Here is a 13,801-nt window from a genome sequence, read left to right on the forward strand (position 1 = left end):
TTCCACCTTGGGAGAGTGCCTTCTTGTGGACTGAACAAACGAGACACACCCACTCGAACAGAAACAAGTTTTAATTCATTGAAAAGTGCAGCAGTGAACAGGGTCCTTTGAAGGGCACTTTCTAAGTGACAAGATGACACAGAGCCGGGGCAGAGTGACTTCCAGAACACACGATGCTAAGGAGAGAATTTCCAAGTCCATTGAGCAGAAAGAGCTGGTGAACTAGAGCCCGCAGCGTCGCCTACCCAGTGGAGCTCAGCTGAGGTCCCTCGGCTTCCTCCTGAGGATTCTGGCCCCACTGTCTGTAGATAGCTGCAAGTTTAGGATTCTTTCTCACAGATGAAGGTTTAACCTCCACAGCTACCCTTACTATTTTATACACGACCCTAGCTCTGACAATTCAGACGGTGCTTGCGACAGTGCCACTTGTTAAACCCAATGACACTCTAAGTGTGCCCTTTACTTTGTGTCTGAGGGACAGCTTTAAAACATTAAGTCTTTTGAGGCAGAATCCCTGCATTCCACATTGGTTTTATGGTTCTCTATTTTGAAGACACCAGCAGGACACGGCCCAGCCTCCAAGGGAGACATCAAAATTTGCATGAGCACAGATTACAAGGCCCTTGTAGGTGGGAAGCCGTGCATGCTGTGGTCTGTTAGGACTGGCACCATGCCCCACCCCCGAACGTGTCACCTAAAGTAAGGGCAGCGAGGTAGAGACACTCGTCGTGGCTCACGCCACTCTGGCTTCACCTGCTTCCAGGCGCTGCCACGAAACTGAAGGCCACGGCGCCACAGCCCAAGGCTGTGAGAGCTGCTGGGTTTGTACTGGGGACAACTCCGGTCTCCCTCACTAATGCCGAAGACGGTGCCTGGAAGCCAGTACCCATCCTCTCCCTCTAAAGCAGGCACAGCAGAGTGTTCACCCACTGTCTCAGTACCACTGCAGTTGCTGGGGTCATATGAGGTAAAGGAATGAACTCCATGGCTACTGCCCCAACATGGCCTCTGGGATCCCAAAAGTGGCTTCTAGCTGTGTGTTCCAAGTGTTTAAAGCTGGGCAGAGGCCGTGTAAAGCTAAAATCACACTTTTCCCTTCTCTGCTGCCCTACCAGCACTTGGCCCCACCGCGGAAATGTTAGTCTGTGAGCTAAGGAACTGGAGGATGCAGTTCTGGGCAGCAAGGAACCTTGGACAGGGAACACGGACTGAACCCTAGTTGGTCAAGACTCTGGAGACTCAAGAGCTTACATGGGTGGGTGGGTGGGTGGGTGGGTGGGTGGGTGGGTGGGACAAAGCAGCTGGTCCTTCACACTGGCCCTGAGTCACTGACCATGTTAAATGAGAAAGGCAGCTAACTGCAGCCGGTCACGGTGACATCTTGCGGCACTGACACTTGAGAACCCCTGGACAGGCACTTCTATGTGCAGCCCTTCAACCTGCTCACCCAAGCCTGCTCTGCGCTGGCCTCTGGCACTCATGAAGCATGCTAGCCCTTCCCGTGGTGTGCCTCTTCTCCAGGGCTTCTGAGCACGCAGCATGGTTGGAGCCACTGAGGAGCTGATGGCTCTCAGAGTTAAGGGGGATTCACCTTAACCCTACACAGCCTCCGGCTGCATCAGCATAGCCCAGGGATCCAGCAAAACAGAGCAGAGCCTGGGTGACAAGCTGTACGTTCACCACGATGATGCTGTAAACACCACTTCTCTACATCTCCGCAGACAGTTCTCTGCAGGGCTGTGTGTGTTTGATGGTGAGGCTCAGTCTGAAATGCTATACAGGGCTGTAGATTTGGGGCTAGCCAGCACTCGGCCCCACCGTGGAAATGTCAGAGTGGTCTTTTCTTTCTGCCCTAAAGTATTGCCATTTATCTGAACAGTTTGACAAATTCAGACTTGACCACGTGGGAGGTCATCACACATGGTGCCCACCCAAGATGAAGGGACATGGAGAGGATGAAGACCTCAGGAGTGTTGGTTGTCATCTGAAGGAAGAGACAGGGTCAGCCACTTCAGCACGGGCTGGAGTCACAGTACTGAGTCAGCTGACCGGGGGGATTTTTCAAACAGGACTTGAACGGCCAGGCCAGAGCTCATCCAGGCGTGGCTCCTACTGCAGCCACTTCATGAGAAAGGGGCGTGTGAGGATCCAACGCAGAGGCTAGCATGGCCCTTACAGAGGGTGCTTCGAGAACCTTCTCGTTCTGACGCTGCCGTGATTGCTGAACATGAGACGCAGGTCAAACCTGTACCTGTGGGAAGGAAAAGGACATCACATGAACTCTAGCTAGTCATGGGGACTTCGTGGCACACTCTCCAGCAGAGTGGGCAAGAGGGGCTGACACATGAGAAGGAGCTGGTCGGAGGAGGCTGTAGTCTAAAGGTGGTTTCTGAAGGTGAGAATATTTCCGCACAAACTGTGAGTTGAGAGAACAAGGAACAAGGTTAATGGTAAAAAGCAGGAGGTTCTTAAAAAAAAAATGCTATACAGCCCTGGCCGGTCTGGAAATCTACTCAGACTCACAGAGCTGCTGCCTCAGTCTCGAGTGCCGGGACTAAAGGCAGGTGGTTAAGGGAGGAATAGCCGTGTTTCATACACAGGATTTCTAAGGAATAAAGCGGTCTGCTCTTGGAAGTGCTATGATCAGGGTAGCGCTAGGCCAGAGCTGACTGGTGAGACCAAGCAGAGCTCTGGGGACAGGAGAGCAGGGCTGAGCTTGTGGACTCAGCAGCCACTGGTAGCAGAGAGCCAAGTCCCAAGCAGTTTATGTTCCCTGCATAACAAGCCGACACAGCAAGAACACAGCATTCCCTCAAAAAGCAGAAAAATAAACACAGCTCAAAGTGTGTGTGTGTGTGAGCCAACAGCCTCCCTTTGTCTTCCAGAAGAGCAGGACCTCTAGGGACAGCATGGGGGACACTTACCCCGGATCAAAAACCCCTGGGCTGCGACAGGTCGGCCCTGAACAGGACTGGAGCAGCATCAAGCGATAGTTCATCTTTCCCAAAAGCTCTGGGTCTATAGTTTTAGCAATGTTGGTGATTTGGTCTGGGTCTGCAGTTATATTATAGACTTCTACGAACACCTAGGGGCAGAAAGGAAGGAGCAAAGGAAAAAAAAAGCAAAGGTTACATTGAGAATATTCCTAAGGACATTATTTCTAAATGGAAAGGGAAAATATAGAAAAACCAAGGCCCATCCATCAGGTGGGCTCAGGCTTCAAGAGCCACACATTCACATACTGTTTGGGTTCACCTGCACTGGACACACAGCCCATGCTGAACTGGGGTCACCTGTCCACTACACACTCTAGAGGTGAACACGAGGTGAGCCCTCGATGGCCTGGCCTCAGTACCAGACAGTACTGCAGGCACTCGGTGAGGGGAGTGCCGAAAGCCATGTTTGTCTCAGAACCTGGGGATTCAAGCAAGGAAGGAGGTGAGAACTGCGCTGACTTCTGGCCCCTGAATCATTTCCTATTTTAAAAAGTAGTTGGGGCTATTTCTTGCCAGCGGGGAAGACTACAGCTGTATTATGTCTACGGCAGCAGTGTCTCTAACGTAGACTGTCTGGCAGCAGTGCCTCCCTATAATCCGCATATGGTTCTCCAGGACATGCGAGGTGAACGCTGCGCTCAGTCTACCACGCAATGGTACCAAACAGATAAACACAGGGAAGGACAGCTCAGCTCAAGCGAAGACTGTGCTGCTGAGCTGCCAGGAAGGGACGGTCCCCTTCTGAAGAAGACAGTGAACATTTACTTCCTACGGTAAGGGGGCCAGACTGGGTGTGAATGCAAGGCCCTGTGCCCTGGGACCCTTCAGGGATCCACAGTTATTAGTGTGGCCAAGTCCCGTCTTCTCCCAAGGATGGCCCTTCTGGGCCTTTGTCCCCCACTCTTGTGCTGTGTGAACCAAAGGGGCTTCCGGGTAGGTCAGATGCTGGCCAGCCTGCTGGGAATGTCCCAGTTCCTCTCTGTAGATGCTGAAGTGCTCACTTTAGCCCACAGACCAGGCGTGTGTCATTCTGAGAAAGTCAGCTGTGCACTTAAAGAGTGGGGGTTGCGGGGATGGTGAGGAGAGAAGGCTCCATTGAGAAAAGTCAGAGAATGAAGCCTGTTTGTATGGGACTGTCTTGAGACTGCAGAGGAGAAACTCACCTTCCCTGGGTAGTGCTGGGACCGATCAATGCCACCAGGCCCAAATCCCCCTTACCTCCTGGTCATCAAACTCGCAATACTGCAGGTTCCACAGTGACGACAGCGTCCGCACACAAGCGTAGGTGTTGTTGTAGGCGTCTTCACACACACAGTCGGGGAAACATTGCTGGGGGAAGTTTACAAGTTAAATGAGGTTCGCTCTGACAGTACCAGAATCTCATGGTGGCCCAGCCAGCTGACGCTAGTCACCAGGGAGGGGAAGCAGACATCAAATGAGTCTCTCTGAAGGACGATCTGAACGATCATCCTGGGGTGAGAAGAAAAACGCAGAGTGCCCCGAGATCTCAGCGCTACAAAGACCAAACCCCACGTTCTCCACAGGCTCTGCCAGTCCACAGTTGGCTGTGTTGTGTTTTTACACACACACACACGCACGTGCACATGCACACACGCGCACACGCACACGCATGCACGCACACATTTTAGAAGAATACCCCCTAGCCCCCCAACCAGGGCCCTTGCTGGCCTGAACTAGAAATCCACTTGTCTCTGCCTTCCAAGACCTAGGATTATAGGACTGTGTGCCTACACTGGGCTGGGTCCTTTACTCAGAACACTGAGGGACAGGAGACCCAAGGCTCAATTTCCCAAAGCCAGTCAATGTGGCTGTTACATCTGTGTGACCTGCCTGGCTGCCGCCAGTGCAAGGCCTGTGATGGCACATGGGCAAACCCCATCTCTCCATCAGTCCCCTGACAGTGCCGTGGGGAGGGGGTAAGGTGAGGGGGCGGGGCCTGATGCCAGGACCAGGCAAACGGCATGAGTCGGGTGGCGAGAACGCTGTAATCCTAGACACGCTCTACTCACAGACACTCCAGGGCTCAAGGAAGGGCAGGTCGGGTCGGTGACGTTACGGCCTTCTCCCTGGTACTCCACCAGGACATCTGACCTCCAGGTTAAGTTACTGGCTCCTTTCTAGGAAAAAGAGCGGAGGTGGTTTCTGCGGGGCATGGCTCTCACTGTGCTGCCTGCGGGGCCTTTGGACAGGAGTGGTGAGAGTGGACGCCAGTGGAAGCCACCACTGTCATTTCTGGGATTTACAGTCTATAAAGGGACATAGACTGTGTTATAGTCCTCTACAGGGCAGAAGTGAGGCAGGCTGAATGGAAGCCGGTAGCTAACAAGAGCTGATGGTGGTCCAGGCTGCTCCAAACCAGGGTCTGTGTTAATAGTGCCTAGTGGAGAGGAGGCAGGCCTGAGAGGGATGGGCAGTGTGGGGTGCAGATCCTGAAGTACCACCCACATGTCAGTTGCATTCCGTGTTGCATATTAGCCATGTGGAGAGAGGCTGCAGCATTTGAAACACACACATTTGAGGCAGACATGAATACTGGAGAAAGGCAGGCTCTAGAACAGGATAAAGTGTGAGATCAAAAGCAGATGAGTTCAGGATAGCAGAGAACACGGGTCTAGGTGGGTCATGAACCCCAGCTTCCAAGAGGAGAAAGCAGGAACAGGTTGGGGTGGACAGCCAGGGTCTAAATGCCAGGAGGCCCCAAGCAGCAGGCAAGCTGGGCCCAGGGGACAAGCCTGCAGCACCAGTTACTTGGGAGGCTGAGGCACGAGCAATGATGAGCCCAGTTTGGTCACTGGGCGGGACACTGAGACCCCCCCGCCTGCTGCAGAGTAAGATGCAGGAGATGGCTAGGAAGGCAGAGTAAGGCTGCAGAGTCTGACGGGACTGCCTTTGACCTTTTCTTGTTCATCTCTAGATCCTGTCCTTGGCTGGAGTGGTTTTAACATCAGCATCAACTATAAATTCAAGCCTTTTAAATCAGGGGAGAGCAGTTCAGGTTTTAGCAAGTCCATGGTCATCCTTGGTGTCAGCTGAGAACCATAGCTCTAAAGACCATTGAAGCTGAAGCCCTAGGGGGGTGGGTGCTAGCCTGTACTGAAGCTGAAGACCCAGGGAGGGTGGGTGCTAGCCTGTACTGAAGCTGAAGACCTAGGGAGGGTGGGTGCTAGCCTGTACTGAAGCTGAAGACCTAGGGAGGGTGGGTGCTAGCCTGTACTGAAGCTGAAGACCCAGGGAGGGTGGGTGCTAGCCTGTACTGAAGCTGAAGACCTAGGGAGGGTGGGTGCTAGCCTGTACTGAAGCTGAAGACCCAGGGAGGGTGGGTGCTAGCCTGTACTGAAGCTGAAGACCTAGGGAGGGTGGGTGCTAGCCTGTACTGAAGCTGAAGACCTAGGGAGGGTGGGTGCTAGCCTGTACTGAAGCTGAAGACCTAGGGACGGTGGGTGCTAGCCTGTACTGAAGCTGAAGACCTAGGAAGGGTGGGTGCTAGCCTGTACTGAAGCTGGAAGACCTGGAGGGGGTGGGTGCTAGCCTGTGCACGGCCTTGAATGCCAGGAAAGGGAGAGTTGGTGATGAGGATTACTTAACCCATGGCTACACTCAAACCTGAGCAAAACTGTGCAGGTCCAGCTTTCAAATTATGAGTCATTGGAGACTGCAGAAGTGCCCCTTCTTCCTTGTTCATGCTGTCAGAACTGGGGAGAGCTTATCTGTCACGCGTGGGTAGGCCCGAGTCCCACACTAATGTGTCAAGTGTCCAGAGGACCAGGTTATGGCCCATGCCAATTAAATCAGCAGCTCTCATGGGGGTGGGGGCAACACTAGGATTAACGAGAAAAGACACCTACTTCTGCCCCCTTTGTGCAGACCTGCAGAAAAGAGCAGAAGAAACTCTCCAGACGTCCCTGTCAGTTTGCAGAAATCTGTAAGAAGCATTAAGAGGTGGAAGACAACATCTGGAAAAGAAGCTAAATGACAGAGCTAGAGCCCCACAGATACTATCGGAGGAGAGACAGACAGCCGGGTCATGATGTAGTTAGGTAATGAAGGATCAGGTAGCTGAGAACAATACGGATCCATCTTGCAAACAATGCTGAATTCTCAAAAAGCCCAGACAGATCCACTGCAGAATAGTGTGTGCGGGCATGTGTACATGTGTGTGATGCTCAAAGCAAGGTCAAAACTAGTATGTTTAAGGTGACATAAATAACTAGCGTGGGGACAACGAGGAGCGTCGACATGCATAGATTTCCCCTAATTCTTTTCTTTCTCCTGCCTTCTCCTGCCCCCCACCCTGCCCTTTGATGCTGGAGAATGAGCCCAAGGCCTCATATGCTATGCAAGTGCTCCACCATGAGCCGCACCCGCAATCCTGCCAATCTGCGATATTCCACCCACACTCGGGGCAGTAAACTAGCCGGACAGTTATTTGCCTGGACCTCGTAAATAGCGTGCAAGCGCCCTCCATTCCTCAGACTAATCTTTAGTCTTTGCCACTCTGAGGTGACACGGACCTCCTTACTTCAGCCTCTGTTTGAGGACAGTGAGGTGACCACAGTGACCCGGGCCATTCCTCCGTTCCATAGGTGGCTGGTTACTCAGCGCTCTCTGGTTTATTTCTATTGGGGTGTCAACCTCTCTTTCTAAGCCCTCACATGCCATCAACCGTCCTCCTGTACGGAACCTGGATGACCCTGGGTCACCTTGGTTTGTTCATGGAGGGAGAGGAGGGAATACAGAATGCTGAGATGACAAGTGGTCGGCCCCGTCAGTCAGCCAGGTTTTTTTTTGTTTGTTTGTTTTTGAGACAGGGTTTCTCTGCGTAGCCCTGGATGTCTTGGAACTCATTCTGTAGACCAGGCTGGCCTCAAACTTATAGCGATCCATCTGCCTCTGCTTCCCAAGTGTTGGGATTGAAGGTGTGCACCACCACCGCCCGATGTCATCTTTCCTTTAGGAAGCTCCTTCCCACCACATGGCGAGAGACAAATCCTGTCCTCTGACTACCAGGCTTAGGAATTTTACTTTGTCTACCTGGGTTTCCTCAGAGCTCGGGCTCTGTTGACTGTACTCACCAGAATGGGTACTAAGGACACTCCATCCATCTGCGTCTTATTCAGGTCATAGCCAGCAAGGTCTAGGATCGTGGGGCCCAAGTCGATATTCGAGACCAGCATCTGATGAGCAAAGAGAACAGGATGAAACACAGCCGGTCTCGCCTTCCCTTTCCCGAGCCGCCCACCAGAAGCCCACGGCACCATCGCTTTCCCATGACCCAGTTCCAGACGCTCAACTGCAGCTCCAACACGAGCTCATCAGGTGCACAGGCGCATGCACGCGGGAAGCTGTGCACTCATCCTACCACGCAGTTACTAGCAGACCATCTGGAAAGCTCCTGCAGTCTCCTCACCACGACTCATGGGGGCACTGCTGACTCCTGCGGCAACCTGACATTCACATTCGTTCACTAGACTTGACCTCACATGCATTCCTAGCATTTTTTAAAGATTTATGTATTTTTATTTTATGTGTGTGTTTTTGCCTGCATAGATGTAAATGCACCACAAGCATGCAGTGCTCAGTCAGAAGAGGGCCAGATGTTGTTCTTCTAAGAGTTTTTTGCTGGTCTGGGGGTTAGCAAGCCTTAGAGAAGAGCCTCTGGGTCCCCACCTCCCGCCTCCTGTGCTGAGATCACAGGCTTTTCTATGTGGATTCTAAGGAGCAAACTCAGGTCCTCGTATCTATGTGCGGCTTAGCCTAGAGAGTGAGCTCCAGGTCAGAGAGACCTTGTCTCAACAAAAGCCCCTGAGAAGCCAGGCCCAGTGGTGCACATCTTTAATCCCAGCACATGTGAGGCTGAGACAGGCGGAGCTCTGGGAGACAGAGACCAGGTTGGTCTACAGAGTGGGTTCTAGGACAGCCAGGAATACATAGCGAGACCCTGTCTTAAAGCAACAAGGCGAACAGCTCCCAAGGACCTCGCTTGGGGCTGACCTCTGGCCATGCACACAATCTTTAGTGCACACCCATACCCATAATAGTAAGTCTCAGAAACTAGGAAGGAAACTTAATTTTAGGCAGTCAAACATGAGATCAGAAAAATCAATTAACTGTCATTTTAAATTTAAAACCAAACCAGAAGGGCCTGTATGAAAAGCGGGGCTCAGATTTCCTGGTAGCTGGGAGAGCCACCAGTGATGTACAAGCTGGTGCTGAATATATCAGCGCACCTCGGCAGATGTCGTGGATCACCATGCCAAGGAGACACCTCAGGGAGCAGCAATCCATATGTCACTGAGAAAGCTCACCAGAGCTGTCCCCAGAGACTCTTGCCACACCCCTGGGTGAACCGAGCAGCTGGGCTCACAGATGCTAAGTCTGGCTATAACAATGGAAGAGATCACCATAGGAGGGAACATAAGCCCCTGAACCGTCCCATAGGCCATGGGGCAGTCAACGCAGGGTGTAAGAGAAACTGTAAATACCAAGCAACAAAAATCCAAAGGAAAACGGTGACTGCCAGTCTCTCACACACACACACACACACAAAACAAACAAACAAACAAACAAAAACCTCACTTCTAATTCTAGAGCTGCATGATGGGAGACACTTTCTAATGGACTTTTGCTCAGTGGCAAGGCCTGTCAGTTCCAGTACAAATCACTACGATTTGGCTTAAGTACCACAAATATACATGTATTCCCAGGATACTTTCTTCCCATATACACACAATTACTGTGTCCTCTCTAAATAGGACATGACATGATTTTTGCCTATGAAGTAGATGGTTTCAAAATGTACACATACTGTATGAGATTCAGAGACCTTTCGTGGATACAGATTATGAGCAGAAAATTAAGAATTGAATCTACCATTGGTCTCACAAGTGTATAATTAGGTCTGAAAGAAATACAATCCTGCAAATTTACTGAAAACAAGGGGATGTGCTCTCAGAACACAGTCAGGTTTCCAGACACTTAGCTCTGATATTAAACAACCATGTAGGGCTACCTAAGGCAAGTCACACAGCACCCCAGAAGGCACCAAGGGTTCATTTGGCAAGAGTCTAGCGCCACCAAAGCTAAGTGGCAGCAGGTGGATCTGCCTTTACTTCTCCAGGTAGGAAGAAGCCCAGGGTGTTGGCCAGTAGAGATGAAGGTGGCTAAGAGCACTTGTACTCTCCCAGCGAGCGTGAGTTCAGTTCCCAGCACCCACGCTGCACGGCTCACAGCTGCCTCTAGCTCTAGTTCTAGGGCACCGGTTCTCAACTCCCTTCATGCTGGGACCACTGAGTACCATCCTCATGTTGTGGGGACCCCAACCATAAAACTATTTTGTTGCTACTGCATAATTGTAATCTTGTTGTTGTTATGAATCATAAATACCTGCTATGCAGGATATCTGCCATGCAACCCCCAAAGGGGTTGAGGATTGCTGTTCCAGGGTATCCAACACTGTCCTGGCCTTTGTGGGTACTGCACACACACACACACACACACACACACACACACACACACAGAGAGAGAGAGAGGGAGGGAGGGAGAGAGAGAGGGAGGGAGGGAGGGAGGGAGGGAGGGAGGGAGGGAGGGAGAAAAAGAGGGAGGGAGGTAGGGAGGAAGGGAGGGAAGAAACCTAATACCTCCCTATCTGAGGACCAGGGAGAGCAGGACTTTCTCTGTCAGGGTCTTAAAGCTAACGGGTGGCCTCCTGACTTCTAATCAGATCTACCTCCCCTGGGCCAGAGCAGTTTTTTTTTAAATCGTTCCTTTTCTAAAGCTTCTTTGAGGAACTGCTACTGCTAAATCTAGACCTAGACCGACGTCTCACCGGAGGAGAAAATCAGTCAACTTTGGCTCTGACAGACACACTCTATTCCCGCTTCTGAGTAGTGACAGGTAGCTCAGGCCATAGATCAAACAGAGCCACTGGCTGTTTGGTGATTGCCAACACACAGTAATGCTCCCTGATGTTCTTTTTAATTGAAGATTTTAAAAATCTCATGTGTATGAGTGCCATGCAGACATGCCTGCACATATATATGTGTACCATGTATGTGCCTGGTGCCAAGGACCCCAGAAGATGGTGCCATCAGATCCCCAGCACTGAGTTACAGCACTGAGTTACAGAGCGTAAGCCTTCATGTGGGTTCTGGGGGCAGAATTGTGCTGTCTGCCAGAGCAGCCCTGCTCTGAACTGCTGAGCTCCTCTCTAGGCCCCCCACCCCATTCCCCGGAAGTTCACACTTCTACTGCACACCTGTCAGCCCAGCGAATGTGACAAAACCCCATGGTGACAACAGCCACAGCTCTTCTCAGTCCTGACTCTGCTTACTACAAATCCATCTTACCAGTGTGGGAGAGCCCAGTGCATGTGAGCGTGAGGTATTACCAGTATGGGAGAGCCCAGTGCATGTGAGCGTGAGGTATTACCAGTGTGGGAGAGCCCAGTGCATGTGAGCGTGAGGTATTACCAGTGTGGGTGAGCCCAGTGCATGTGAGCGTGAGGTATTACCAGTGTGGGAGAGCCCAGTGCATGTGAGTGTGAGGTATTACCAGTGTGGGAGAGCCCAGTGTATGTGAGCGTGAGGTATTACCAGTGTGGGAGAGCCCAGTGCATGTGAGCGTGAGGTATTACCAGTGTGGGAGAGCCCAGTGTATGTGAGCGTGAGGTATTACCAGTGTGGGAGAGCCCAGTGCATGTGAACGTGAGGTATTATTACCAGTGTGGGTGAGCCCAGTGCATGTGAGCGTGAGGTATTACCAATGTGGGAGAGCCCAGTGCATGTGAGCGTGAGGTATTATTACCAGTGTGGGAGAGCCCAGTGCCTGTGGAATGTGAGGTATTCCATACTCAGGAGGGACCACAGAGGAACAAGCAGTAAACTCAACAGGATGGGAAGCCAGCTGAGAGTGGACGAAGGTATAGAGAAGTATGGATACCAGGCAGGGGAAGTGATAAGACCCTTCCTAGGAGAACCCCACTCCAGAGCCTTTAAAGACAAGCGGGCTGGGGAGCTGAGGTGGGTAATTCAGTCAGAAGCAGCAGCCAGTTGTGCCAAAGCCGAGGAGAGGTACGGCTTCCTTGGGAGGGGAAAGTGGTCCGTACAAATGCTGCCACCTCCCTTGCCTGCTCTAACATCTTTGCTTTTCCACTGTTCTGCTCAGAGTGCTGGATCCACGGACCATGTGACCTCACTCTCCTCAACATCTAGGTCTCTCTTCAATGCTCAGAGGCCTCTCCTGCTGCGGCTAACGTTTCTGGTCTTCTCAGATGCAAGGATTTAAGAATTTACCTTCCCTGGCTGCTTCTTGCTATGCCCAGGACTTCAGGCAGGCAACGCCATCATAAAAATGATGTAAATACCATTGCCAGTGCGTGGACTCTGAGTCACACCGTGAACTGCAAGGCAGGGCTCCGCTACTTATGAACTCATGTGAGCTCAGACAATTCCCTTGACCCCTTAGTTCCTTCCTTGATGGATGGGGTGAGAGGGCGTGACCTCACAGGTCCATTCACACAGCACTCAGAACTCCACATGCCGACAGGCTACAGCTCTGATGATGAACCAGACACCATTTAAATGCTTACAAGAGGCGCGGTTTCAGATTTGAATATTTGCCTGGCAGAGCAAGCTGATGAAAAGAAGGAACAGTTTGTTCCTCCCGCAGCTGCTGGGCACATTTCACTCTGTTCCCTCAGAATACAAGAAGTGCACATCCTGCTGATACAGAGCCTGCACTCAGGTCAAACGCCATCCTTAAGATCTGCTGACCTTCCCAGCTTGCCTCCTTTGAGAGGAGTGGCCTGACCAGAAAGTGCCAACACTTGTAGTGGAACAGAGGTCTTGATGAGAGCAAATGTGACACAAATGGCGGCTGTGAAGTCTCTACCTTTCTGGGAGCAGTTCAACAGTGCTGCACCATACGTACCCGGAAGTCCGGGTCCTCTGGAAACCCATCTTACAATTTCAGCTTTATCTGTTTGTTCATTTTCTCTGGTCCCAGAGCTTAGGTGACAACGTGAAATCAAGAAGAGAGAAGACATAGCTGGAGAACCTACTGTGGTCTCCTGACCACTAGAGAGACGTGTTCGGGATCAAGGCGGCCACCACCTCTAGGAACAGAGCCTCAGTGAGATGGGTTGGTAAAGGGCATCGACCAATGGAAGCCACAGAATATGCTGCACATTGCAGGCCAGAAGGGACAGAGCAAACAAGCTTAGTAAGGAAAAGAAAGGGCCTGGGAGTATGCTCTCCTGCGAGTAGATTCATGAAATTGGGAAGAAAGATTCTGGAAGTTCAGGAAGTGACACGATTTGCAAGCCACTCCCCTTAAGGTTTATATTAACAAGCAGCAACAATCGGTAGAATGGAGCAGACGCCTTGGTGGAGCTTCCAGCCGGAGAGGGCCCCAGTGAAGTGTCTCTTATCACTCAACGCCCATTCTGGGATAGGCTTTCCAGTGATAAGCCCCTGCGCCATCTCTAAGGAACCCCAGCAAATCACTGACTCAGCAGCTTCGCCAGGTGGAGCCATGGCTTTGGTTTTACCATCAGTGCCCTATCTGGGGCGGACGGGCATTTGTTCACAGCCCCTCGGGAAAGTCAAACACTTCCACAGCCTCACACTACACTCAGTGAGGTCAGCCCAGCAGCAGATGCCCCCAGGAGGTGGTTAGGACCTGTGTCTTAACAAGATGCCCGGGGAGTCCCACGCACAAAGCTTGGGGTGTTCACATGAGGTCCACACCAGGTCTCAATCCACACTGAAAGGGCAATGAAAAGCAGG

At 51.7% G+C, this 13,801-nt stretch overlaps 1 protein-coding gene across 1 annotated transcript in view; it reads right to left on the reverse strand.

The window, feature by feature from the left end:
• Nucleotides 1-1,269: 1,269 nt before the first annotated feature.
• Gns (glucosamine (N-acetyl)-6-sulfatase) overlaps nt 1,270-13,801 on the reverse strand; it is a 32,421-nt gene continuing 19,889 nt past the window's right edge. Inside the window, exons 10-14 of the mRNA XM_038314384.1 lie at nt 8,090-8,191; nt 5,027-5,134; nt 4,215-4,325; nt 2,925-3,085; nt 1,270-2,251 (exon numbers count right to left, since the gene is read on the reverse strand). Of these exons, the coding sequence (XP_038170312.1) occupies nt 2,173-2,251; nt 2,925-3,085; nt 4,215-4,325; nt 5,027-5,134; nt 8,090-8,191 (561 nt within the window). The 3' untranslated portion in view covers nt 1,270-2,172. The remainder of the gene's footprint in view (nt 2,252-2,924; nt 3,086-4,214; nt 4,326-5,026; nt 5,135-8,089; nt 8,192-13,801) is intronic.

Source organism: Arvicola amphibius, chromosome 17 (genome assembly GCF_903992535.2).
Source record: "Arvicola amphibius chromosome 17, mArvAmp1.2, whole genome shotgun sequence".
Lineage (NCBI taxonomy): Eukaryota > Metazoa > Chordata > Mammalia > Rodentia > Cricetidae > Arvicola > Arvicola amphibius.